The 23078-nt window shown below is 45.3% G+C and overlaps 1 protein-coding gene across 3 annotated transcripts in view; it reads left to right on the top strand.

The window, feature by feature from the left end:
* LOC109897861 (single-stranded DNA-binding protein 3-like) overlaps nucleotides 1-23078 on the top strand; it is a 125894-nt gene that overhangs the window by 33198 nt on the left and 69618 nt on the right. For 2 of the 3 annotated variants that reach the window (XM_020492473.2, XM_020492474.2), the window contains exon 4: nucleotides 10296-10380. In XM_020492473.2, coding sequence (XP_020348062.1) covers nucleotides 10296-10380 — 85 coding nt within the window. Of the gene's footprint in view, nucleotides 1-10294; nucleotides 10381-23078 lie in introns of those variants that run through there. The other variant, XM_020492475.2, reaches the window with a different exon arrangement.

Raw genomic sequence — 23078 nt, 5'->3', positions numbered from 1 at the left:
GTTGTCTGTCTGGGGCTGCAGCACTGGATGGGGAGGCTCACTGGACCCCTCCCCCTTCACCAGGACACCTCCCCCTTCACCAACCTCCTCCCCCAAACAAAGGGTCCAGATGGTAAGGGAAAGCCAACACCCCCCCCCCCCCCCCCCCCCCTCTGCTCCCACTCCCTCAACCTTTGTCTGGAGGCTTGTCCTTTGTTTGCAGAGAGACCCCTAACAGATTAACTCCTTGCATTCCAGTCTCTTTTGTGTTAACCCTGGGTGGGGGATTTGGCTATTTTTCTTCCCTGATTCTGTCTCAAGCAGTTTCCAGTTGGGCCGTGCAGGCCTGAATGGGCTGAGGGGGGGAGCTACAGGTTGCGGTGGGTTGGAGGTGGGGGTAGGTCATCCACATCTGTTGTTATGGACGCAGGGAGAAAGCCAGGGTTCCGAGAGGGGTGCAGATGTTGATTGTTTCATTAGCCCTCTTCATTTGTTGACCAAATCAATTGTTTTAACCCGTTTTCAATGGACACCCACTCGGTCACCCTCTCAGAACCTCACCACAATACTATGTACACGGATCATCCTTCCAATTGCTTCCAGCTGAAATTCATCCTTGCGAGGGGCAAAGAAAAGAAGTCAAGCAAAACAGACCTACCCCATCCTAAATCTCCTGGTTATATTTTATAAAACAGGTATAATCAGGCTGAAAGTGGGGCTTTGTGGTTACTTTCAGCCCAATATTCCAAGCTGTTTATAGGCACAGTCAATTTAGTATATGTAAACTTCTGACCCACTGGAATTGTGATACAGTGAATTAATCTGTCTGTGAACAATTGTTGGAAAAATTACTTGTCATGCACAAAGTAGATGTCCTAACTGACTTGCCAAAACTATAGTTTGTTTACAAGAAATTTGAAGAGTGGTTGAAAAACTAGTTTTAATGACTCCAACCTAAGTGTATGTAAACCTCCGACTTCAACTGTATATTTAAGGTTCCACAGTTGACAGTGCATGTCAAAGCTCAAACCAAGCCATGAGGTCGAAGGAATGGTCCTAGAGCACCAAGACAGGATTGTGTCGAAGCACAGATCTGGGGAAGGGTACCAAAAAAAATCTGCAGTATTGAAGGCCCCCCAACAACACAGTGGCCTCCATCATTCTTAAATGGAAGAAGTTTGGAACCACCAAGACTCATTCTAGAGCTGGCTGCCCCCGGCCAAAGTGAGCAATTGGGGGAGAAGGCCCTTGGTCAGGGAGGTGACCAAGAACCTGATGGTCACGCTGGCAGAGCTCTACAGTTCCTCTGTGGAGATGGAAGAAACTTCCAGAAGGACAACCATCTCATTCAGGCCTTTATGGTAGAGTGGCCTGGTGGAACACACACACATTTATTTATATAGCCCTTCGTACATCAGCTGATATCTCAAAGTGCTGTACAGAAACCCAGCCTAAAACCCCAAACAGCAAGCAATGCAGGTGTAGAAGCACGGTGGCTAGGAAAAACTCCCTAGAAAGGCAAAAACCTAGGAAGAAACCTAGAGAGGAACCAGGCTATGTGGGGTGGCCAGTCCTCTTCTGGCTGTGCCGGGTGGAGATTATAACAGAACATGGCCAAGATGTTCAAATGTTCATAAATGATCAGCATGTTCGAATAATAAGAAGGCAGAACAGTTGAAACTGGAGCAGCAGCACGGCCAGGTGGACTGGGGACAGCAAGGAGTCATCATGCCAGGTAATCCTGGGGCATGGTCCTAGGGCTCAGGTCCTCAGAGAGAGAGAAGGAGAGAATTAGAGAACGCACACTTAGATTCACACAGGACACCGAATAGAACAGGAGAAGTACTCCAGATATAACAAACTGACCCTAGCCCCCCGACACATAAACTACTGCAGCATAAATACTGGAGTCTGAGACAGGAGGGGTCAGGAGACACTGTGGACACCCCTGGACAGGGCCAAACAGGAAGGATATAACCCCACCCACTTTGCCAAAGCACAGCCCCCACACCACTAGAGGGATATCTTCAACCACCAACTTACCATCCTGAGACAGGGCCGAGTATAGCCCACAAAGATCTCCGCCATGGCACAACCCAAGGGGGGGCGCCAACCCAGACAGGATGACCACATCAGTGAATCAACCCACTCAGGTGACGCACCCCTTCCAGGGACGGCATGAGAGAGCCCCAGTAAGCCAGTGACTCAGCCCCTGTAATAGGGTTAGAGGCAGAGAATCCCAGTGGAAAGAGGGGAACCGGCCAGGCAGAGACAGCAAGGGCGGTTCGTTGCTCCAGAGCCTTTCCGTTCACCTTCCCACTCCTGGGCCAGACTACACTCAATCATAGGACCCACTGAAGAGATGAGTCTTCAGTAAAGACTTAAAGGTTGAGACCGAGTTTGCGTCTCTGACATGGGTAGGCAGACCGTTCCATAAAAATGGAGCTCTATAGGAGAAAGCCCTGCCTCCAGCTGTTTGCTTAGAAATTCTAGGGACAATTAGGAGGCCTGCGTCTTGTGACCGTAGTGTACGTGTAGGTATGTACGGCAGGACCAAATCAGAGAGATAGGTAGGAGCAAGCCCATGTAATGCTTTGTAAGTTAGCAGTAAAACCTTGAAATCAGCCCTTGTTTTGACAGGAAGCCAGTGTAGAGAGGCTAGCACTGGAGTAATATGATCAAATTTTTGGGTTCTATTCAGGATTCTAGCAGCCGTATTTAGCACCAACTGAAGTTTATTTAGTGCTTTATCCGGGTAGCCGGAAAGTAGAGCATTGCAGTAGTCTAACCTAGAAGTGACAAAAGCATGGATTAATTTTTCTGCATCATTTTGGGATTTTTGCAATGTTACGTAGATGGAAAAAAGCTTTCCTTGAAATGGCCTTGATATGTTCTTCAAAAGAGAGATCAGGGTCCAGAGTAATGCCGAGGTCCTTCACAGTTTTATTTGAGACGACTGTACAACCATTAAGATTAATTGTCAGATTCAACAGAAGATCTCTTTGTTTCTTGGGACCTAGAACAAGCATCTCTGTTTTGTCCGAGTTTAAAAGTAGAAAGTTTGCAGCCATCCACTTCCTTATGTCTGAAACACATGCTTCTAGCAAGGGCAATTTTGGGGCTTCACCATGTTTCATTGAAATGTACAGCTGTGTGTCATCCGCATAGTTAACATTATGTTTTCGAATAACATCCCCAAGAGGTAAAATATATATAGTGAAAACAATAGTGGTCCTAAAACGGAAACCTTGAGGAACACCGAAATTTACAGTTGATTTGTCAGAGGACAAACCATTCACAGAGACAAACTGATATCTTTCCGACAGATAAGATCTAAACCAGGCCAGAACTTGTCCGTGTAGACCAATTTGGGTTTCCAATCTCTCCAAAAGAATGTGGTGATCGATGGTATCAAAAGCAGCACTAAGGTCTAGGAGCACGAGGACAGATGCAGAGCCTCGGTCCGATGCCATTAAAATGTCATTTACTACCTTCACAAGTGCCGTCTCAGTGCTATGATGGGGTCTAAAACCAGACTGAAGCATTTCGTATACATTGTTTGTCTTCAGGAAGGCAGTAAGTTGCTGCGCAACAGCCTTTTCTATGATAGACTCAATTTCCTGATGCAAGTTTAAAATGTTTGGGAGCAGTTTATTGATGTCCTATACTGGTGCTCCTGGATAGCACAAATGTTTTTACTCAAGGTACTGAGAAAGTTCTCACCATTGAATTGGCCAATACAACGTCCAGAGAAGGGGATGGATAAATACACCCATTCCTACCCCTCACACAATTTGTGGAACCTTTCAAGGGCCCACGAGGAGCAGATCGCATACACCCGCAGCTCCCAGGGATAGGTCCAGACCTCCAACATCAGGCAAAAACGCCGTCAGATCCAGAGAGAGGTAAGAGCCGAGCCCGATGACGAAGCCGCTGTTGGAGTCGGCACAGCTTTCGCAGACCCAGGTAGTCCCAGGGATGAAGGCGCAGGTAGATCAGGCACCAGGGTGGTGAAGCTATTTCTCATGTCAATCTCCTCCGGACCTCTCACTAAACGGACCTCCGTTTAGCAGCATGCGGCTGCCTTTGCTTTCCACGACTTGTGACATGGGACCAGCGCTGATTGGAACTATCCTCTTGCTGTTCTCCATCTACTCCACTACAAGATGGAGGAGAAGCAGATTGAAACAACTTCCTTAGCAGGAAAATTCCAGGTAGCATAGGCCATTTGGATAGGGACAGATGACAATGCAGGGATACATCCATTAAGCCCAAGCTGCGTCTTGCCACAGGAGTTGAGGACTCGTTTGCGTTTTCCCTATAAGTTCATGCAGAATTGAAGTTTGCTTGCTAAGGATAGCCACCTGATTCCTGTAATCCCCCCCGCAAGCAAACAATTGCCACATTTGAAATTACGGATTGTTAATATTGTCCCGGACAAGAGCATAATAAATACCGCTTCTACAGCATTGGAAATATTTGTTAGCCATTCCAGGCATAGCGGGCTCCATTGCTAGCTAGCTGGCTAGGTAACTAGCTAGCTGGCTAGTTGGTAAATATTCAGTCCAAACCAGCAGGTTTTAACACAAACACTTATGAACAAAATAAAACTTCTGAAATAAATGGCTGAAACAACAGGTCGAGGCACAGGTGTCATAACAACCTCTCCCTCAACGTCAGCAAAACAAAGGAGTTGATTGTTGACTTCAGGAAGCAGAGTAGGGAATATGCCCCGATCCACATCAACGGGACTACAGTACAGAGTCACGAGTTTTAAGTTCCTGGGCGTCCACATCACCGAGGACTTGTCATGAACCAACAACACCACCACTCTTGTCAAGAGGGCGCAACAGCGTCTCTGCTTCCTAAGGCGGCTGAAGAAATTCAGAATGCCGCCCCGGTTCTTCTCCAAATACTACCGCTGCACCATTGAGACCATCCTGACCAGTTGCATCATGGCCTGGTATGAGAATTGCTCCTCCACGACCACAAGGCCCTTCATCGGGGGGTGAAGACTGCCCAGTACATCACTGTGACCGTGCATCCACCCATCCGGGACATCCACTCGAAACGGTGCCTGAGGAAGGCACGCAGCATATTCAAGGACCCCACACTCCCCAGCCACAAGTTGTTCTCTCCCTTACTGCCGGGCAGACTATCGGAGCATAATGTCTGATACCAACAGACTCAGAGACAGTTTCTATCTGCCAACCATCAGACAGCTGAAAATTGAACTGGACTGACCACCTGCTCTGATTCTCCACACCTTAGCATACATGCACTTACTCATGCACACACCCACACAAACATACACTGAGTGTACAAAACATTAAGAACACCTTCTAATATTTACTTGACTCTTATTATACTGCTCAATTCATACACTTGCCCCCCCCCCCTTTCCCCCGATACACATTTATATCCTGGACCGGAAATTGCGCCTTCCTGTATTATACTAATGCTAAAATGTATATTTCTTATAGTGTTTGTTTGTTGCATTGTCAAGAAAGAACCTGCAAGTAAGCTCTTTGTTGGACGACCAATAAATCTTGTAACTTGCCATTCTAACTCTTAACAGTAAGTTGAGGCCCTGACCGAGTTGCAAAATAAGAATACTTTTTTATGGTGGAGGGAATTGATCCGGGGTCCGCCAGTTCCCCACCCCTGCGCTAGAGCATCTGGCCTGACCATTGAGCCTCCCCATGTTAGATTAATAAAGGAGTTATTCTATTGTATCTCATCTTCAACAATATGCACACAACATACATTTCCTTTTATTCTTTCCTTCTTTGGCCCTTGTCAGATGTTGAATTTATTAGCGAAGTCCGAGGGGAGTGTTCCCAGGGAATTATAGAACAGATGATTTACATGGCGTGCTGTTTTAAGAGCTACGGAGTGCCTGTTTCTCTTGTTGCCTCACAATGCAAGCATTAATACCAGGAGAATAGCAAACTTCAGTGGGGTAATAAACACTCTGAAAGGTTTTGTTTTCTTCTGCCTTTGATTGTAGCGTTTTGTCCCATTTAAGAGCAGCTCAGGCTGATAAGAGTAGTAGCAGCCATAGTCAACCTGGCTTTCTCTCTTCTCTTCTTTCTCCTCTCCTGAGCATGGATTCTCTGTTGCCTGACAGGAACTCACCCCAGCCTAGAGTGTGTGGATTAATGCCTAGGCCCCTTCAACCATGTGTCTCTGTTTACTCTGCCCATTATGGCGGAAGGCACATTGTTACCTCCAGGCGTTGTCAGACTACAGTTAATTGCAATAATTATCATGATGGTATTTAATTGTTGTAATTGTCTTGTGAATGTGGATGCTAATCCACTGTTCGGGACACAATGAAGTGGAAAGTGTGTATGTCCTGTTTATGCTGTCAGTCCACATTTCCACATTGTTTTGACTGGCGTTTAATTTGAACATGGCAGAATTTGCATGCCTTCTAAACTGGACTATGAATCTCACACCCAGATTGATCTTAGGGATTCCACACAGCCAAGTAAATGTATTTAAAGGAGTCTGAGGAGAGAGTGCATCCACAGTATGAAAATCTTCAGTTGACAAAAAGAAACGGCTGACCTTCTCAAACTGTAGGTAGCTAGTCTTAACTAGTCGTGGTGTACCTTTTTAGCCGTGTTGCATGAGCAGTCCCACCCAGATATGATCTACTTAAGCAATAAGGCCCGAGAGGGTGTGGTATATGGCCAAAATACCTCGGCTAAGGGCTGTTCTTAGGCACAGCGCAACATGGTATAATGACCATATGCCACAAATCCCCAAGGTACCTTATTGCTATTATAAACTGGTTACCAGCGTAATTAGAGCAGTAAAAAAACATGTTTTGTCATATACGATCTGATATACCACGGCTGTCAGCCAATCAGCATTCAGGGCACAAACCACCTAGTTTATAAGTTACTATTTGAAACGTTGGTGGGTGTCAGGTTATGATTACCCTGCTCTCCAGTCCCCATCCCCTGTTTGCACCTAGTTGTGGCTTTTCAGTAACAAACTCTAACGTGTGTCTTATTTCATTTCCCAGAGAGCTGATTGGATTTGAGATGATCCCGCTGTCTCCCTCCGGCAGGCAGGCACGGCTCTGACAAAGCTGCAATCTCTTTAACGGCAGTTGATAGATATGATAATGCAGCCTGGCTTTATTGTCAAGTGACTGAGGGGCAGGCTTCATGACCCCTTCAACACATACGCATGCACGCATAAAACATGCACGTACGCACGCACAAACACACACACCTCTGTTCTTGATCTCGATCTCTCCTCTCTGTTTCTCTGTGCTGTACATCAGCCTGTCCAGCTGACCCAGACAGTGCACACCTGAGAGCAAAGGCCAGGGGCTTGTAGAAAATAGCATTTCTTCAGCAGAAATGCTTTGTTATGATATAAAACAGGGAAGTTGTATCTTCACTACTTTACTGTGCTTACACAGTAAGAAGACAGTACATGCAAATGTACCTTCCATATGCAGTAAATACATATGTTTAGTATCACTCTATATGAATTGTAACAAAATATCTGGGTGATCAGCTAATATTTTCTGCTCTATTTTGCAGTCATATCAAGTGCTCAGTGTATCACACGTTGTTAGAAGTCTGGTTTCGCCGCCTCAGCAGAAAGCATGCATATCGTGGAATCTTCGTCTTTGAATGGATTGGAAAAAGCGTAACATTGCTCTTGAGCCCCTGTCAGATCAGCAGCTTTTATGTGCTATCCATTAAATCAATATCTTAGGTGAAAGAACAATTTAATGTGGACCAGTTAAACAGGTGCTTAATTAAGTAATTAAGAGTGTATTTGGATTGGAACTTGGTGCCCCTTCCAGCCCTTAAGTGCTGGATTTGCCTTAATTAACAAATATAATGCCTAATAGATCATTAGCCTGCAGCTCTGGCCAAGCAGAACGATAGCTACATGAAATGGTTCGATTAGATGACCTCACTTTGCTGAAGCTCTGAGGCGAGCGGTGGACTAAAATAGTTTTTTTTTCATTCCCTTTATAACTTCAGCTTGATCAAGTTTCACTTTGTGATAGATGGTATTTTAGCGTTACGTTTCACACATACATTCAGTATGTGTCCCATGAGGGAATCAAACCCACAATCAATCGTATTTATAATCTCTTTTTTTTAAATATTTTTATATTTATTTAACTAGGCAAGTCAGTTAAGAACAAATTCTTATTTTCAATGACAGCCTAGGAACAGTGGGTTAACTGCCTGTTCAGGGGCAGAACGACAGACTTGTACCTTGTCAGCTCGGGGATTTGAACTTGCAACCTTCCGGTTACTAGTCCAACGCTCTAACCACTAGGCTACCCAGCCGATGTCACAAAGTGCTATACAGAAACCCAGCCTAAAACCCCAAACAGCAAGCAATGCAGATGTAGAAGCACGGTGGCTAGGAAAAACTTCCTAGAAAGGCAGGAACCTAGGAAGAAACCTAAAGAGGAACCAGGCTCTGAGGGGTGGCCAGTCCTCTTCTGGCTGTGCCGGGTGGAGATTATAACAGTTCATGGCCAAGATGTTCATAGATGACCAGCAGGGTGAAATAATAATAATCACAGTGGTTGTCAGTTGGCTTTTCATAGCCAATTATTCAGAGATGGAGACAGCAGGTGTGGTAGAGAGAGCGAGTCGCAAACAGCAGGTCCGGGACAAGGTAGCACGTCCGATGAACAGGTCAGAGTTCCATAGCCACAGGCAGAACAGTTTAACTGGATCAGCAGCACAACCAGGTGGACAGGTGACAGCAAGGATTCATCAGGCTGGGTAGTCCTGTGGCATGGTCCTAAGGCTGAGAGAGATTTCTCAAATAAAGACTTAAAGGTTGAGACAGAGTCTGCTTCTCTCACATAGATAGGCAGACCATTCCATAAAAATGGAGTTCTATAGGCCCTGCCTCCAGCTGTTTGCTTAGAAATTCTAGGGGCAATAGGAGGCCTGCGTCTTGTGACTGTAGCGTACATGTAGGTATGTACGGCAGGACCAAATGGGAGAGATAGGTAGGAGCAAACCCATGTAATGCTTTGTAGGTTAGCAGTAAAACCTTGAAATCAGCCCTAGCCTTAACAGGAAGCCAGTGTAGAGAGGCTAGCACTGGAGTAATATGATCACATGTTTTGCTTCTAGTCAAGATTCTAGCAGCCGTGTTTAGCACTAACTAAAGTTTATTTAGTGCTTTATCAGGGTAGCCGGAAAGTAGAGCATTGCAGTTGTCTAATCTAGAAGTGACAAAAGTATGGATGGACTTTTCTGCATAATTTCTGGACAGAAATGTTCTGATTTCTGCCATGTTACGAAGTTGGAAAAAAGCTTGTCCTTGAAATTGTCTTGATATATTCGTCAAAAGAGAGATCAGGGTCCAGAGTAACGCTGAGGTCCTTCACAGTTTTAATTGAGATGACTGTACAACCATCATCAAGATTAATTGTCAGATCCAACAGATCTCTGTGTCTTGGGACAAAGAACTAGCATCTCTGTTTTGTCCGAGTTTAAAAATAAAACATTTTCCGCCATCCACTTCGTTATGTCTGAAACACAGGGTTCCAGGCAATTTTAGGCCTTCACCATGTTTCATTGAAGGGTACAGCTGTGTATCGTCCGCATAGCAGTGAATATTAACTTTTAATGTTTCCGAATGACATCACCAAGGTAAAATATATATTGAAAACAATAGTGGTCCTAAAACGTAACCTTGAGGAACACCAAAACTTACAGTTGATTTGTCAGAGGACAAACCATCCACAGAGACAAACTGATATCTTTCTGACAGATAAGATCTAAACGAGGCCAGAACTTGTCTGTGTAGACCAATTTGGGTTTCCAATCTCTCCAAAAGAATGTGGTGATCGATGGTATCAAAAGCAGCACTAAGGTCTAGGAGCACGAGAACAGATGCAGAGCCTTGGTCTGACGCCATTAAAAGGTCATTTACCACCTTCACAAGTGCAGTCTCAGTGCGATGATGGGGTCTAAAACCCAGACTGAAGCGTTTTGTATACTTTGTTTGTCTTCATGCAACAGCTTTTTCAATTTTTTGGAGAGGATTGGGAGATTCGGTCAAGGTTTGGCTTTGTCAAGAGAGGCTTTATTACTGCCACTATTAGTGAGTTCGAATGTTTAGAGGCAATTACTATTTTCATGAATGTGTTAAGAGATGGGATTAGCACCATGCTCCAACCAACTCAGTCATGTGAACCATCCCCAACTGTTGATAATGTTGTGTAAACTGAAACTATCTTCGTGTTTGCTGTACTCTGATGTCTATGTCCAACCATGTTCTCTGTCTCTCTCTTCTCCCCATAGTGTATTCTGGGATCTGTACTGCGCTGCTCCAGACCGGAGGGAGACATGTGAACATTCCAGCGAGGCCAAGGCTTTCCACGATTATGTGAGTCAACCTGTCACTGGTGTTGTGTCAGAGGCACGGGTGGCCATCGTCATCGTGTGTGTGTGCGCTATAGAATGTCTATCTGTAATCCATGTTAGTTTCTCAATATCAATTTAAGACATTTGCATACATGATTGTTTTAGTCACAATATGAATGTAGTTTTGTTTGGTCTCTGTAGCGTCTCTTAATGCAGTAGGTTCTATCCTCCTAAACTCAGTGAAACAGTGTCCGGGTTACCTCCCTCACTTCCTCCCTGTGACCCCTTAGAGCTTTACCTAAACTGTCGGCTGAAGGTGAAATGTCAGGCTGCTGCAAGGCTTTTCAATAAAGGTCGGAGCAAATAAAGCAGCTGGGTGAGCTGTTGGCCTGGATTAAGTACACTGCTGTGGCCGATGGATGGGGGACAATTGGGGGTGGCCTGGGGGTCATGGGCATGCCCTCCCTGACCCTCTCATCTGTAGAAGAGCTGGACCTTCCACTGGCGCTAGCACTGATGTGCTGCTTGAACATGTGTGGAGGGCCTCAGAGTGGCCGGCTTACAAAAGGAGGCTCTTTGTTGACACAGCCCTTGGACTGCAAATAACCATGTTAATGAGCCCACTAATTGTGACCTCTAACTCAGTGCCAGGACCTGAATGATTGAAGGTTAAGCTGCAGTCCTCTTACTTCATCTGCCTCACTCAAGTCAAATCCGTTAGATTTTTTTGTAACTGCTATACTTTAGCGTACAATGATCCTTTTCTGGTGTTTTGGCTATGCTAAATAGTGATATTAAATACATACCCTTTAATACATTTAAAGTAAGGATTATGCAGCTAATAGGTTATGTTGGTCAGACTGTATTACTACTAGCTTAACATTCACCTGGGCCGTTAGGGAAGGAGCTCTGGAAATGGATCATGATGGTTCTATTCCTGCACTGGACATTCAATTTAGCCGGTTTCTAAATTCTCTGCAGTTCCACACTCTCATGTAGTCTGACAAGTATGAACAGACCAGACCTCATCAGAACAGACTCATTTGTTTTGAGTGTATATTACACCAGCATAAGATTAATTACATGGTTAATTAAACCCCATGGTTAATTAAATCTGACAAGTGTCTCCAATTAATCTATATGCCTAATCATTCCCAACACCTAGCCTATCTCCCAAGGTATCTAGCTACCTGGGTTTCTCAACAGTCAGCTGCCCTGCATGCTAACTCTGACCACCAACTAACTAGGTTGGTAGCAGGACTGGTGGTTACGACGTCCTAGAAAAGAGAGTACTTACACACATCTAAATGTGACGTAGGCACTGAACAAATAAATAAAGCAATGTCCGCTCGCAAGCTTTTAGTGACACGAGCGCGCGCACACAACGTTTCTCGTCCAACATGGTCTTCGTTTGGCACCTAACCCACACAATTCACACACACACACACACACGTGTCCTTGAGACTTTCTCCCTCTGCTCCATTGTCCAGATGTGGGGCTCCATTCCAAGGTCCTCTGAGGGGGTCTGTCCTACCCAGTGGTAGGGTGGTCAATCAATGTGGACGCAGTGGGGCTCTGGGGAATGTCATTGGGGCTCAGATGTCCTGCTCTTTTGTTCTAGTTCATGGATTAATGTCCAGTTTGCCTTGACCTCTGACCTGGCTGAAGTTTAAAGGGTCAGAGTGTATCCGTCCGTCCGGCGACCTCCAGATTGATGGACTGAGAGAGGGCTCTGTGTGTGTGAAAGGAGTACATCAATATCACTGGTCATCAATATCATTTGACAGTAAATTATTGTTGTTGGTGGTCGGCAAGTTTGTTGTAATTCGAGATGTTTATCTGTATATTTGTATTGGATGGATTGAGCAGGTTATTGAGAAGGTTGGACTGTATGAAAATGCATAACCATGAAATGTTTCAATGAGTTTGTCTATAGTCAAATCTTCCCCATCTGTCAGTCCTGTTCGTTTCCAGAACTCTGTCAGTGTTGCTGGTGAACCCGGCGTGTCTGTGTGTGTTGGCGTTATGGACAGACAGACACAGGGCTAATGTTGTGTGAAGAACCTTATCTGGGGCTGTGACGTGGCTGTGCGGGGGGGACCTGGGTGTGGGGGTGGAGGCGTGAATCCCCTGGGTCGCTGCTCTGCGGCCTGTCTTTGTCTGATTTAACTCCAGCCCCTCCGATCCCTCTGGACCAGCAGCCTGACCAAGTAGCTATCGCGGCCCGGCTGATAACACCCCTAATCCCCCGCCGTGTCTCCCAGGATCACATGGACACGAAAAAACACGACTCCAGTAGTCACTCTCACAGGAGAAACAGAAGAACTGCTCTCTGGTGTTAGACTGGATATGTATGGGTCCACACATTTAGATGCCATCTCTGACTGTTTCAGTGTCAGGGTATTGTTGAGGAGTGGGGCTGTTGTCCAAAGACATGATGGTGGCCCTGGCTGGGTTAGAAGGAATCCACCCTGACCCAGGGTGGAAGACTTTGTAGGCCCTCCAGTTTGGAGAAAATAATGGAATATAATGTGCTAATCCTAAAATCTGAGGGATGGTTCATGGCTAATCCCTGGATTTTGGTGGGATTGTGACTCTGGCTGGGCTCCCGGAACTGGAGGACTCTGCACCCCTGGATGGGAGAACCAATGTGGTACAAACCTACACACACACACCCTAAACACACCACAATCTTATACTGAACATGGAAGTGAAACACAGCCTTAATAGATTTGTTTAAGTTATATTTTCCTTTCTTCCTAATTGTTGAAACTGTGGTCACTCATGTTTACTTACTGAGAGAAAATCCACACTCCTATGTCATTCCTACTTGAATGCGGATGTTCCTCAAAAGAGGAGTGGTTTGTGGAGTAAATGTTTTTTTATTTAAATAATGAGATGTCTTTTGGTAATTCAGACTGAGTGATGAGAGGAATAGAGGCATAAATGATGAAGAAAGTCAGAAACGCACGACACACACAAACACACTAGCAGGAAATGATCATGCTGGGAGGCCCCCATCGTTACAGACTTTGTTCTTTGCACAAGCTAGAGGTCATGACCCCACGCATCTGCGGTTCTTGCTACTGTGACATCAGCGCCTCCGGAGTGTCACTGATTTAGTGACAGTAGTGCGTCATTGAAAAAGCAATGCCTTAGTAGTGCTCCTCTCTGCATAAAGCTCCTTGCTTGTCTATATGATTTGTGGATTGACTGATCATTCAGACCGCTATGAGGGAGACTCCTGTCAATGGAGGTGGGGAACCTTTCAATGAACAAGTAAAGGCAGATAATAAAGGCAATTTTTTTTGTTTCTGATAATTATCAATACATTCTGAAAAATAGCAACTGCTTATCATTGAGCCCTGAACTCTCTGAAGTTTTCATTTTAAGCGTTGATTTGGCTTGTCGCTGGGCCGTTGAGTTGTGAGCAGTGACCAGAACTCCTCAGCCACACAAAGAACTCCAGAACTCTCCTCTGTCTACTGTGTGCCTCAAAACAGGTCCTCTTGCATCAGGCAGTAATGACATTCATTATGTTGGTCTGTGTGACAGGATTTTCTATTGTAAAATGTCACTTTGACACCTGCGCTGACTTGAATACCTAAGTGTGATAACACTTCTCTACAGTCCATGATGGTATAATGTAGGGGTTTGCTGGGTGTCAGGGCAGGCAAATGACGGGGGATGTGTCTGGGATTACACTTTTTCTTTTCCCTTTTATGGTTCAGTCAGTGCACTTGATAGGGAGAAGTGCAGAAGTTCACTTGATAGGGAATAGTGTGTCATTTGAGATGTAGCCAAGCTGTAACAGACTTGAGTGTCCAGCAGGACTGAAACAGGTGGCTGGGGGGGCTTCTCTGTAAACAACAACTATTGAGAGGCCACCCTTTTCTCTCATCCACAACAGGTGCTCACTTTAAAACCATTCTCTTTGCCTCTATTCCCTCCCTCTCACCTTCTGTCCTTGAAAAACAAATCTCTCATCCTACGCCTTTCTCTTGCCTCAATTTCTCTTAGGTGTAGAGCACAGTCTTTCTCACTCTGCTACCCCCCCATTCCTCGTCTCTGTCCCCTCCTCCTTATTCCTCTCCATCTCGTCTTCCTCCCTCTCTCTCTCTGAGGAGATTGATTGGGTAATCTGTCTCGCTCGGGGGAAGGAGAGAAGCAGGATGACGACATGGAGGAGAGAGATCTTATTCATACATATCCCCCTGCATTACGGTGATATGTACACACTGTAATGGCATGCTCTCTCTCTCTCTCTCGCTATCTCGCTCTCTCTCGCAGCGCTCGCTCGCTCTCTGTGCTACTCTTCTCCTCCTCTCTTCCTCTCCTCTGTTTTCCCTAGCTTTCAAACAGTTTGTCTCTTGGCTGTGGGCTGACACCTGTGAATGAGTGGGGCTTTCTTTCTGCTTTGTGTTTACTGTTGTCTCCCATCCTCTCTTCTCTCTGCTTGGAATGAAAGAGCCAGTCCACTTCTCATGTCTCTGTATGTATCTCTGTGTAGACGTTTCCTAGCTGAACCTCAGAACAAACGGTTGAAATCTGTGCCCCCGAGCTGTATGGTAGACAGTAGTTCTGGGATTACACAAATAATGCTGCTGCGTCTGCTTTTGGGAAGCCTAACATTTCCGTAGGCAAAGTTCTGACACAGGCCACCCTCTCGCTGAGGGGGGAGACAGGAAGAGAGGGCAACCTGTTGTTATTACGGTGCACTTACCCCTCTTGCTGAGGGGGGATACGTGATAGCAACCTGTTGGGGCGGCAGGGTAGCCTAGTGGTTAGAGCGTTGGACTAGTAACCGGAAGGTTGCGAGTTCAAACCCCCGAGCTGACAAGGTACAAATCTGTCATTCTGCCCCTGAACAGGCAGTTAACCCACTGTTCCTAGGCCGTCATTGAAAATAAGAATTTGTTCTTAACTGACTTGCCTGGTTAAATAAAGGTAAAATAAAATAGAGGGCAACCTGTTGTTATTACGGTGCACTTACCCATCTTGCTGAGGGGGGAGACGGGGAGAGAGGGCAACCTGTTGTTATTATGGTCCACTCTTGCTCGGGGGGATATGGAATAGAGGGCAACCTGTTGTTATTACAGTGCACTTTCCCCTCTTGCTCGGGGGGATATGGAATAGAGGGCAACCTGTTGTTATTACGGTGCACTTTCCCCTCTTGCTCGGGGGGATATGGAATAGAGGGCAACCTGTTGTTATTATGGTGCACTTACCCCTCTTGCTCGGGGGGATATGGGATAGAGGGCAACCTGTTGTTATTATGGTGCACTTTCCCCTCTTGCTCGGGGGGATATGGAATAGAGGGCAACCTGTTGTTATTATGGTGCACTTTCCCCTCTTGCTCGGGGGGATATGGGATAGAGGGCAACCTGTTGTTATTACGGTGCACTTACCACTCTTGCTGGGGGGGATATGTGATAGAGGGAAACCTGTTGTTATTACAGTGCACTTACCACTCTTGCTGAGGAGGATATGTGATAGAGGGAAACCTGTTGTTATTACGGTGCACTTACCCCTCTCTCTGAGGGGGGAGACTGGGAGAGAGGGCAACCTGTTGTTATTATGGTGCACTTACCCCTCTCTCTGAGGGAGGAGACTGGGAGAGAGGGCAACCTGTTTGTTATTATGGTGCACTACCCCTCTCTCTGAGGGGGGAGACTGGGAGAGAGGGCAACCTGTTGTTATTACGGTGCACTTACCCCTCTCTCTGAGGGGGGAGACGGGGAGAGAGGGCAACCTGTTGTTATTACGGTGCACTTTCCCCTCTTGCTCGGGGGGATATGGAATAGAGGGCAACCTGTTGTTATTACGGTGCACTTTCCCCTCTTGCTCGGGGGGATATGGAATAGAGGGCAACCTGTTGTTATTACGGTGCACTTTCCCCTCTTGCTCGGGGGGATATGGGATAGAGGGCAACCTGTTGTTATTACGGTGCACTTACCCCTCTTGCTGGGGGGGATATGTGATAGAGGGACACCTGTTGTTATTACGGTGCACTTACCACTCTTGCTGAGGGGGATATGTGATAGAGGGAAACCTGTTGTTATTACGGTGCACTTACCCCTCTCTCTGAGGGGGGAGACTGGGAGAGAGGGCAACCTGTTGTTATTATGGTGCACTTACCCCTCTCTCTGAGGGAGGAGACTGGGAGAGAGGGCAACCTGTTTGTTATTATGGTGCACTCACCCCTCTCTCTGAGGGGGGAGACTGGGAGAGAGGGCAACCTGTTGTTATTACGGTGCACTTACCCCTCTCTCTGAGGGGGGAGACGGGGAGAGAGGGCAACCTGTTGTTATTACGGTGCACTTTCCCCTCTTGCTCGGGGGGATATGGAATAGAGGGCAACCTGTTGTTATTACGGTGCACTTTCCCCTCTTGCTCGGGGGGATATGGGATAGAGGGTAACCTGTTGTTATTATGGTGCACTTACCCCTCTTGCTTGGGGGGATATGGGATAGAGGGCAACCTGTTGTTATTACGGTGCACTTACCCCTCTTGCTCGGGGGGATATGTGATAGAGGGCAACCTGTTGTTATTACGGTGCACTTTCCCCTCTCTCTGAGGGGGGAGACGGGAAGAGAGGGCAACCTCTTGGTAATGAGTGTCCACACCAGCTCTTGTGTAGAATGCCCATGGTCAACCTGGTCGTGCCATATAGTCACTCCAACACCTACGAGGCTAGGAAGAAACACAGTGGCGATGCCATCCCTCATTAGAGAGCAAACACTGATGGTTCTATGGATTGTCAGTTAATTCCACGGCAATGAAATGGATCTTCAAACATACATTTGTTATTGCTGTTGGGAGTTGTAGAGGGAAGGCTTTTTTTCTCCCACACAAATCCCCAATTGAATCTACTCATGTTTGAGCTACTGCTTCAGTTAATATAACACAAGTTTGATTGTGTTTTATGGTCCAAGAGTACACATCACAATCCAGCTAGGTGTATGACAACTTTAAAAAGATGAGCAGGGGAGTATCTAGGCATATGAAATGTATACAGAGTAGTGGTTTGTTGCTGATTTAGTGATTGAGCTATCAAGCATCTTTGATATTATCTTTGCTTTTTCCCATTCTGACCCCTTCTACACTTCCTCTCCTTGATTGACATCATATGCATTTTTTTCCTGTTTCAACTATACTCTGTTTGTTCATGATTCCCTGCTCAACAATCTCCTCACTCACTCTCACTCCCAGACACTGACAGCGAGATAGATGGGTCAGTGGGCAGCCGTGTAGTTGGCAGGGCTGGCAGTGCTGCTGCCATTCTGTGGGTCTGCTATGTTGCTGTAGTGCTGCCTAGCTGTGCCACTCAAGGCCTACCAATGTAACAGTCTCAATTACCAGCTGGGCACCCCAACTCATAATAAAATAAACTTGCCTCTTTTAATGTCTGTGTTTGTGTCAGTTGTATACCATGCTTATTAAGTAGCGACACAAACCCACTCCTCCTGAGAATGAATGGCTGAGAGGTGCAACTTCACATTACACTGACGCCCTCCCTGCTAGGATTAAAGACAAAAACAATTAGTCTTATTTGCAATTTAAATTCTCTAAATGCAGACGTAATCCCCATATTTTGAATAGGCAGAGTAAACACAGAGAGATTGTATTCAAGCCTCTGTCTGGATATTACTTTGTTGCTATAATAACATTTAAATGTTATAGTGGATAATGAAGGTGCTTTTGGTTAGGTTTGTCTATATTTGGAAAACAACATTTTCCTTGTTGAAGCGTTTTGCCAATATGATGGAAAGAATGCAAAGAATCTGGATGAAAAGTGAGTACCTCATCCCTCACAGCTCCGCACACACATCCACAGGGCCTTGAGGAGAACCTGGGGGTGTTGGCGAGGCGTCTCTCCAGTAGGTAAAGGAGGGAGCCAGGGGGAGGCCGGCGTGGGGAGCCAGGTACTTTGGCAGCCAACAAGGTAATCACTAGGTCAGTGGGGAGCTGTTAGACTCTCAGTAAAAGGCTGAGGAAGTACATGGTATAAAAATAGTCATTACTGTGCATTAAAGTCACTGTCTGTAAATATGCCCAGGATAGCAGTAAAGGGAAGCATGTGCGTCGGGGTAGAGCTTCTATCAGCACCTCATCCCCACGCAGACACACACACCATGTGGGAGCTACTGGACCCTGTGTGTGTGTGTGTGTGTGTGTGTGTGTGTGTGTGTGTGTGTGTGTGTGTGTACTCTCGAGAGTGGGTGTGTGAGCAAGCAAGTGCCTTTTCAGGAGCTTTGGCTCCAATTCATGCCGAATCAGCATTTTATTTATTTAATCCAGCTCTCTCCCCTTGGTCAGTAAGAAGCAGTACTCATTATCAACATAACAGTGCGTCTTCATCTGTGTGGTGTGACACGGCCATGTGTTTTATTAGTCGTATGTGCAGGATACACATGGTATACACCGTCCAATGAAATGCTTACATGCAGGTTCCTTGTTGACAATGCAACAACAATAAGAAATATAGGAACATGAAGTAAATGGTTCAGTAGAATAGAGTAAATGTGTTGTCATAAGTATAGTACAGAAAGGCACAATTTATAGTCCAATATTTACACATGTTTGGAGGAATGGGAGGGGCGAGTGAAATCCCTTCCTATGGCCTGTAGTTAACTTGTTGTTAGCCTGGACCTCGGACAGAGGTGTAGGAGATGAGGAGGTGACATATCTGACAGCACTGAGGGTCTCTCTCTGGGTCTCTGCCATGGGCGGCCAGTACTCCTCTCCCACCAGACAGCAGATCACATAGAATCAGGCTGGGCTAATGTAAGACTGGCAGGGCACACACACCCACACACACACACGCAGAGTTAGACCACTGCCCCAGCATGGTACTGTTCCCTGTCAAGTCAACCACTGTGTCATAACATGCTGACCAAACCGGCCACTCGCGCACGCATGTTCATTTTGTCCACAGACACCAGACGCTATCAGGACATACACATTGAAATATCAAAACAAACTCTTAACCAATTAAATTAATTTGGGGACAGGTCGAAAAGCAAACATTTAAGGCAATTTACAGTGCCTTGCGAAAGTATTCGGCCCCCTTGAACTTTGCGACCTTTTGCCACATTTCAGGCTTCAAACATAAAGATATAGAACTGTATTTTTTTGTGAAGAATCAACAACAAGTGGGACACAATCATGAAGTGGAACGACATTTATTGGATATTTCAAACTTTTTTAACAAATCAAAAACTGAAAAATTGGGCGTGCAAAATTATTCAGCCCCTTTACTTCCAGTGCAGCAAACTCTCTCCAGAAGTTCAGTGAGGATCTCTGAATGATCCAATGTTGACCTAAATTACTAATGATGATAAATACAATCCACCTGTGTGTAATCAAGTCTCCGTATAAATGCACCTGCACTGTGATAGTCTCAGAGGTCCGTTAAAAGCGCAGAGAGCATCATGAAGAACAAGGAACACACCAGGCAGGTCCGAGATACTGTTGTGAAGAAGTTAAAGCCGGATTTGGATACAAAAAGATTTCCCAAGCTTTAAACATCCCAAGGAGCACTGTGCAAGCGATAATATTGAAATGGAAGGAGTATCAGACCACTGCAAATCTACCAAGACCTGGCCGTCCCTCTAAACTTTCAGCTCATACAAGGAGAAGACTGATCAGAGATGCAGCCAAGAGGCCCATGATCACTCTGGATGAACTGCAGAGATCTACAGCTGAGGTGGGAGACTCTGTCCATAGGACAACAATCAGTCGTATATTGCACAAATCTGGCCTTTATGGAAGAGTGGCAAGAAGAAAGCCATTTCTTAAAGATATCCATAAAAAGTGTCGTTTAAAGTTTGCCACAAGCCACCTGGGAGACACACCAAACATGTGGAAGAAGGTGCTCTGGTCAGATGAAACCAAAATGTAACTTTTTGGCAACAATGCAAAACGTTATGTTTGGCGTAAAAGCAACACAGCTCATCACCCTGAACACACCATCCCCACTGTCAAACATGGTGGTGGCAGCATCATGGTTTGGGCCTGCTTTTCTTCAGCAGGGACAGGGAAGAGGGTTAAAATTGATGGGAAGATGGATGGAGCCAAATACAGGACCATTCTGGAAGAAAACCTGATGGAGTCTGCAAAAGACCTGAGACTGGGATGGAGATTTGTCTTCCAACAAGACAATGATCCAAAACATAAAGCAAAATCTACAATGGAATGGTTCAAAAATAAACATATCCAGGTGTTAGAATGGCCAAGTCATAGTCCAGACCTGAATCCAATCGAGAATCTGTGGAAAGAACTGAAAACTGCTGTTCACAAATGCTCTCCATCCAACCTCACTGAGCTCGAGCTGTTTTGCAAGAAGGAATGGGAAAAAATGTCAGTGTCTCGATGTGCAAAACTGATAGAGACATACCCCAAGCGACTTACAGCTGTAATCACAGCAAAAGGTGGCGCTACAAAGTATTAACTTAAGGGGGCTGAATAATTTTGCACGCCCAATTTTTCAGTTTTTGATTGTTAAAAAAGTTTGAAATATCCAATAAATGTCATTCCACTTCATGATTGTGTCCCACTTGTTGTTGATTCTTCACAAAAAAATACAGTTTTATATCTTTATGTTTGAAGCCTGAAATGTGGCAAAAGGTCGCAAAGTTCAAGGGGGCAGAATACTTTCGCAAGGCACTGTAGCTAGCTAGCTTGCTGTTGCTAGCTAATTTGTCCTGGAATATAAATGTTGTGTTGTTATTTTACCTGAAATGCACAAGGTCCTCTACTCTGACAATTAATCTACAGATAAAATGGTAAACCGAGTTTGTTTCTAGTAATCTCTACTACTTCAGGCTTCTTCTTCTTTGGACTTTATATGGCAGTTGGCATCCAACTTTAAGGTACTTTACCACCACCAACTGGACTCTGTGGAGTCGTGTTGTTGCCTACCCTTACCACCTGGGGGTGGCCCATCAAGAAGTCCAGGATCCAGTTGCTGAAGGTGTTTAGTCCCAGGGTCCTTAGCTTAGTGATGAGCCTTGAGGGCACTATGGTGTTGAACATTGAGCTGTAGTCAATGAACAGCATTCTCATATAGATGTTCCTTTTGTCCAGGTGGGAAAGGGCAGTATGGAGTGCGATTGAGATTGCGTGATCTGTTCGGACGGTATGCAAATTGGAGTGGGTCTAGGGTATCTGGGATGATACATAGCACTGTTGCACTGTGTAAAGAGTCATGTCACCCTGTGCAGTCAGTCCCAGTTTGTGTTTTTTTATGTGGCTTTTGCTGCTGTTGTGTTGTGTTCGTCAGGCAGGCCAGGGGTTTTCCAGGGGTCAGAGCAGAGCCGGCCCATTGTTAATCTTAGTTATTTTAATTCTGAGAATACCGGAATCCTACATTTTAAATCACACATTGCTTTAACTTTGCCATGTCCTCGACGGTACATTGCCTGAGCTTCCAACCTTTGTAGTTAAGTTGCTGAGTGAAAGCTTTAGATCAGATAATGTTCTTTATAAACTATGTGGTTCAAGCCCTGAATGCTGATTGGCTGACAGCTGTGATATAGCAGAACTTATACCACTGGTATGATGTATGGTCAATATGCCACGGCTAAGGGCTGTATCCAAGCAATCCGCGTTGCGTCGTGCATAAGAACAATCCTTAGCTGTGGTATATTGGCAAGACACCACACCCCCTCAGGTCTTATTTATATATAAGATGCTGTCGTTATATAGTAGCACATGGCATTCTTGCATGTTATAGACTAAGCTGGTTTTGACCCATCTGGGCTGATCTATGCTGGCCTTTGACACACACTGGGCTGACCTGGTTTTGGTGGCTGCTGTGTTGATCTAGGCTGTACTTACTGGACTGGATTAGTCCGGACCGAGAGAGGCTGGTCTGACCTGGTTTATGGGCTGATGTGCTGTGCTGTACAGTATGTGCCTTGCTGCGGAGGCTCTGTGCTACGTTGGGACTAGCCTGACCTTGTTTGGGGGCTTCTGTGCTGTGCTGTGGAGGCTCTAATCCCCTCAGTGCATGGCCAGATTACTGTCTGCTCCATATTGTCTGGGGGCGAGAGGAGGCTGCTCTAAAAGGCTCGCATGGATCTCCCCTCCGACAGGGAGATGGCTCTTTATTTATTTATACTGCTAGCCAGTTATTTAATTTTTTTTTTATTTATGCACATGTTGACTTCACAACATCACATATTCAAAAATAATATAGGTTCTATAGTAGGAGAGTATAGGTTACCGTGTGGTCCCATATCCACTGTTTCCATGGTATTGAATATTGCCTTGACTTTATTCCTCATTTAGTCTAATCAATAGTAGTGGATGTACAGTAAGTTTATTAGCAGTGTTAATGTGTGTCTGTTAACTGACTGACTGGTACACTAATGAAGTAACAATAGAATATTCACGTGTACATTTCAATGACAAAGGTGATGATGTATTTTCATGGCCACAGTTATACCTATGATGATGTACTACATGTGTATTGAGAGGTGAACATCTTTCAAACCTAACACTCTTGAGGTTGGTTGTTCATATTTCTGACCTCTCAATACCAGAATAATTTAGTGTTATGTTTTACAATAATGTATTTTCAATGAATTTGTAATATGTCTTATACTCTGCACTTCATGGACTAAATCTCTATACAGTATGTGTTTTTATACTTTTATATTATACTGAAGTATTATACCAAAATCTAGATTGATTACACTACCTTCTATCAACCAA

This window comes from Oncorhynchus kisutch, linkage group LG10 (assembly GCF_002021735.2).
Source record: "Oncorhynchus kisutch isolate 150728-3 linkage group LG10, Okis_V2, whole genome shotgun sequence".
NCBI classification, from domain to species: Eukaryota; Metazoa; Chordata; class Actinopteri; order Salmoniformes; family Salmonidae; genus Oncorhynchus; species Oncorhynchus kisutch.
The sequence above is the reverse complement of the archived record's forward strand: the minus strand, read 5'-3'. Positions and strand labels throughout refer to the sequence as shown.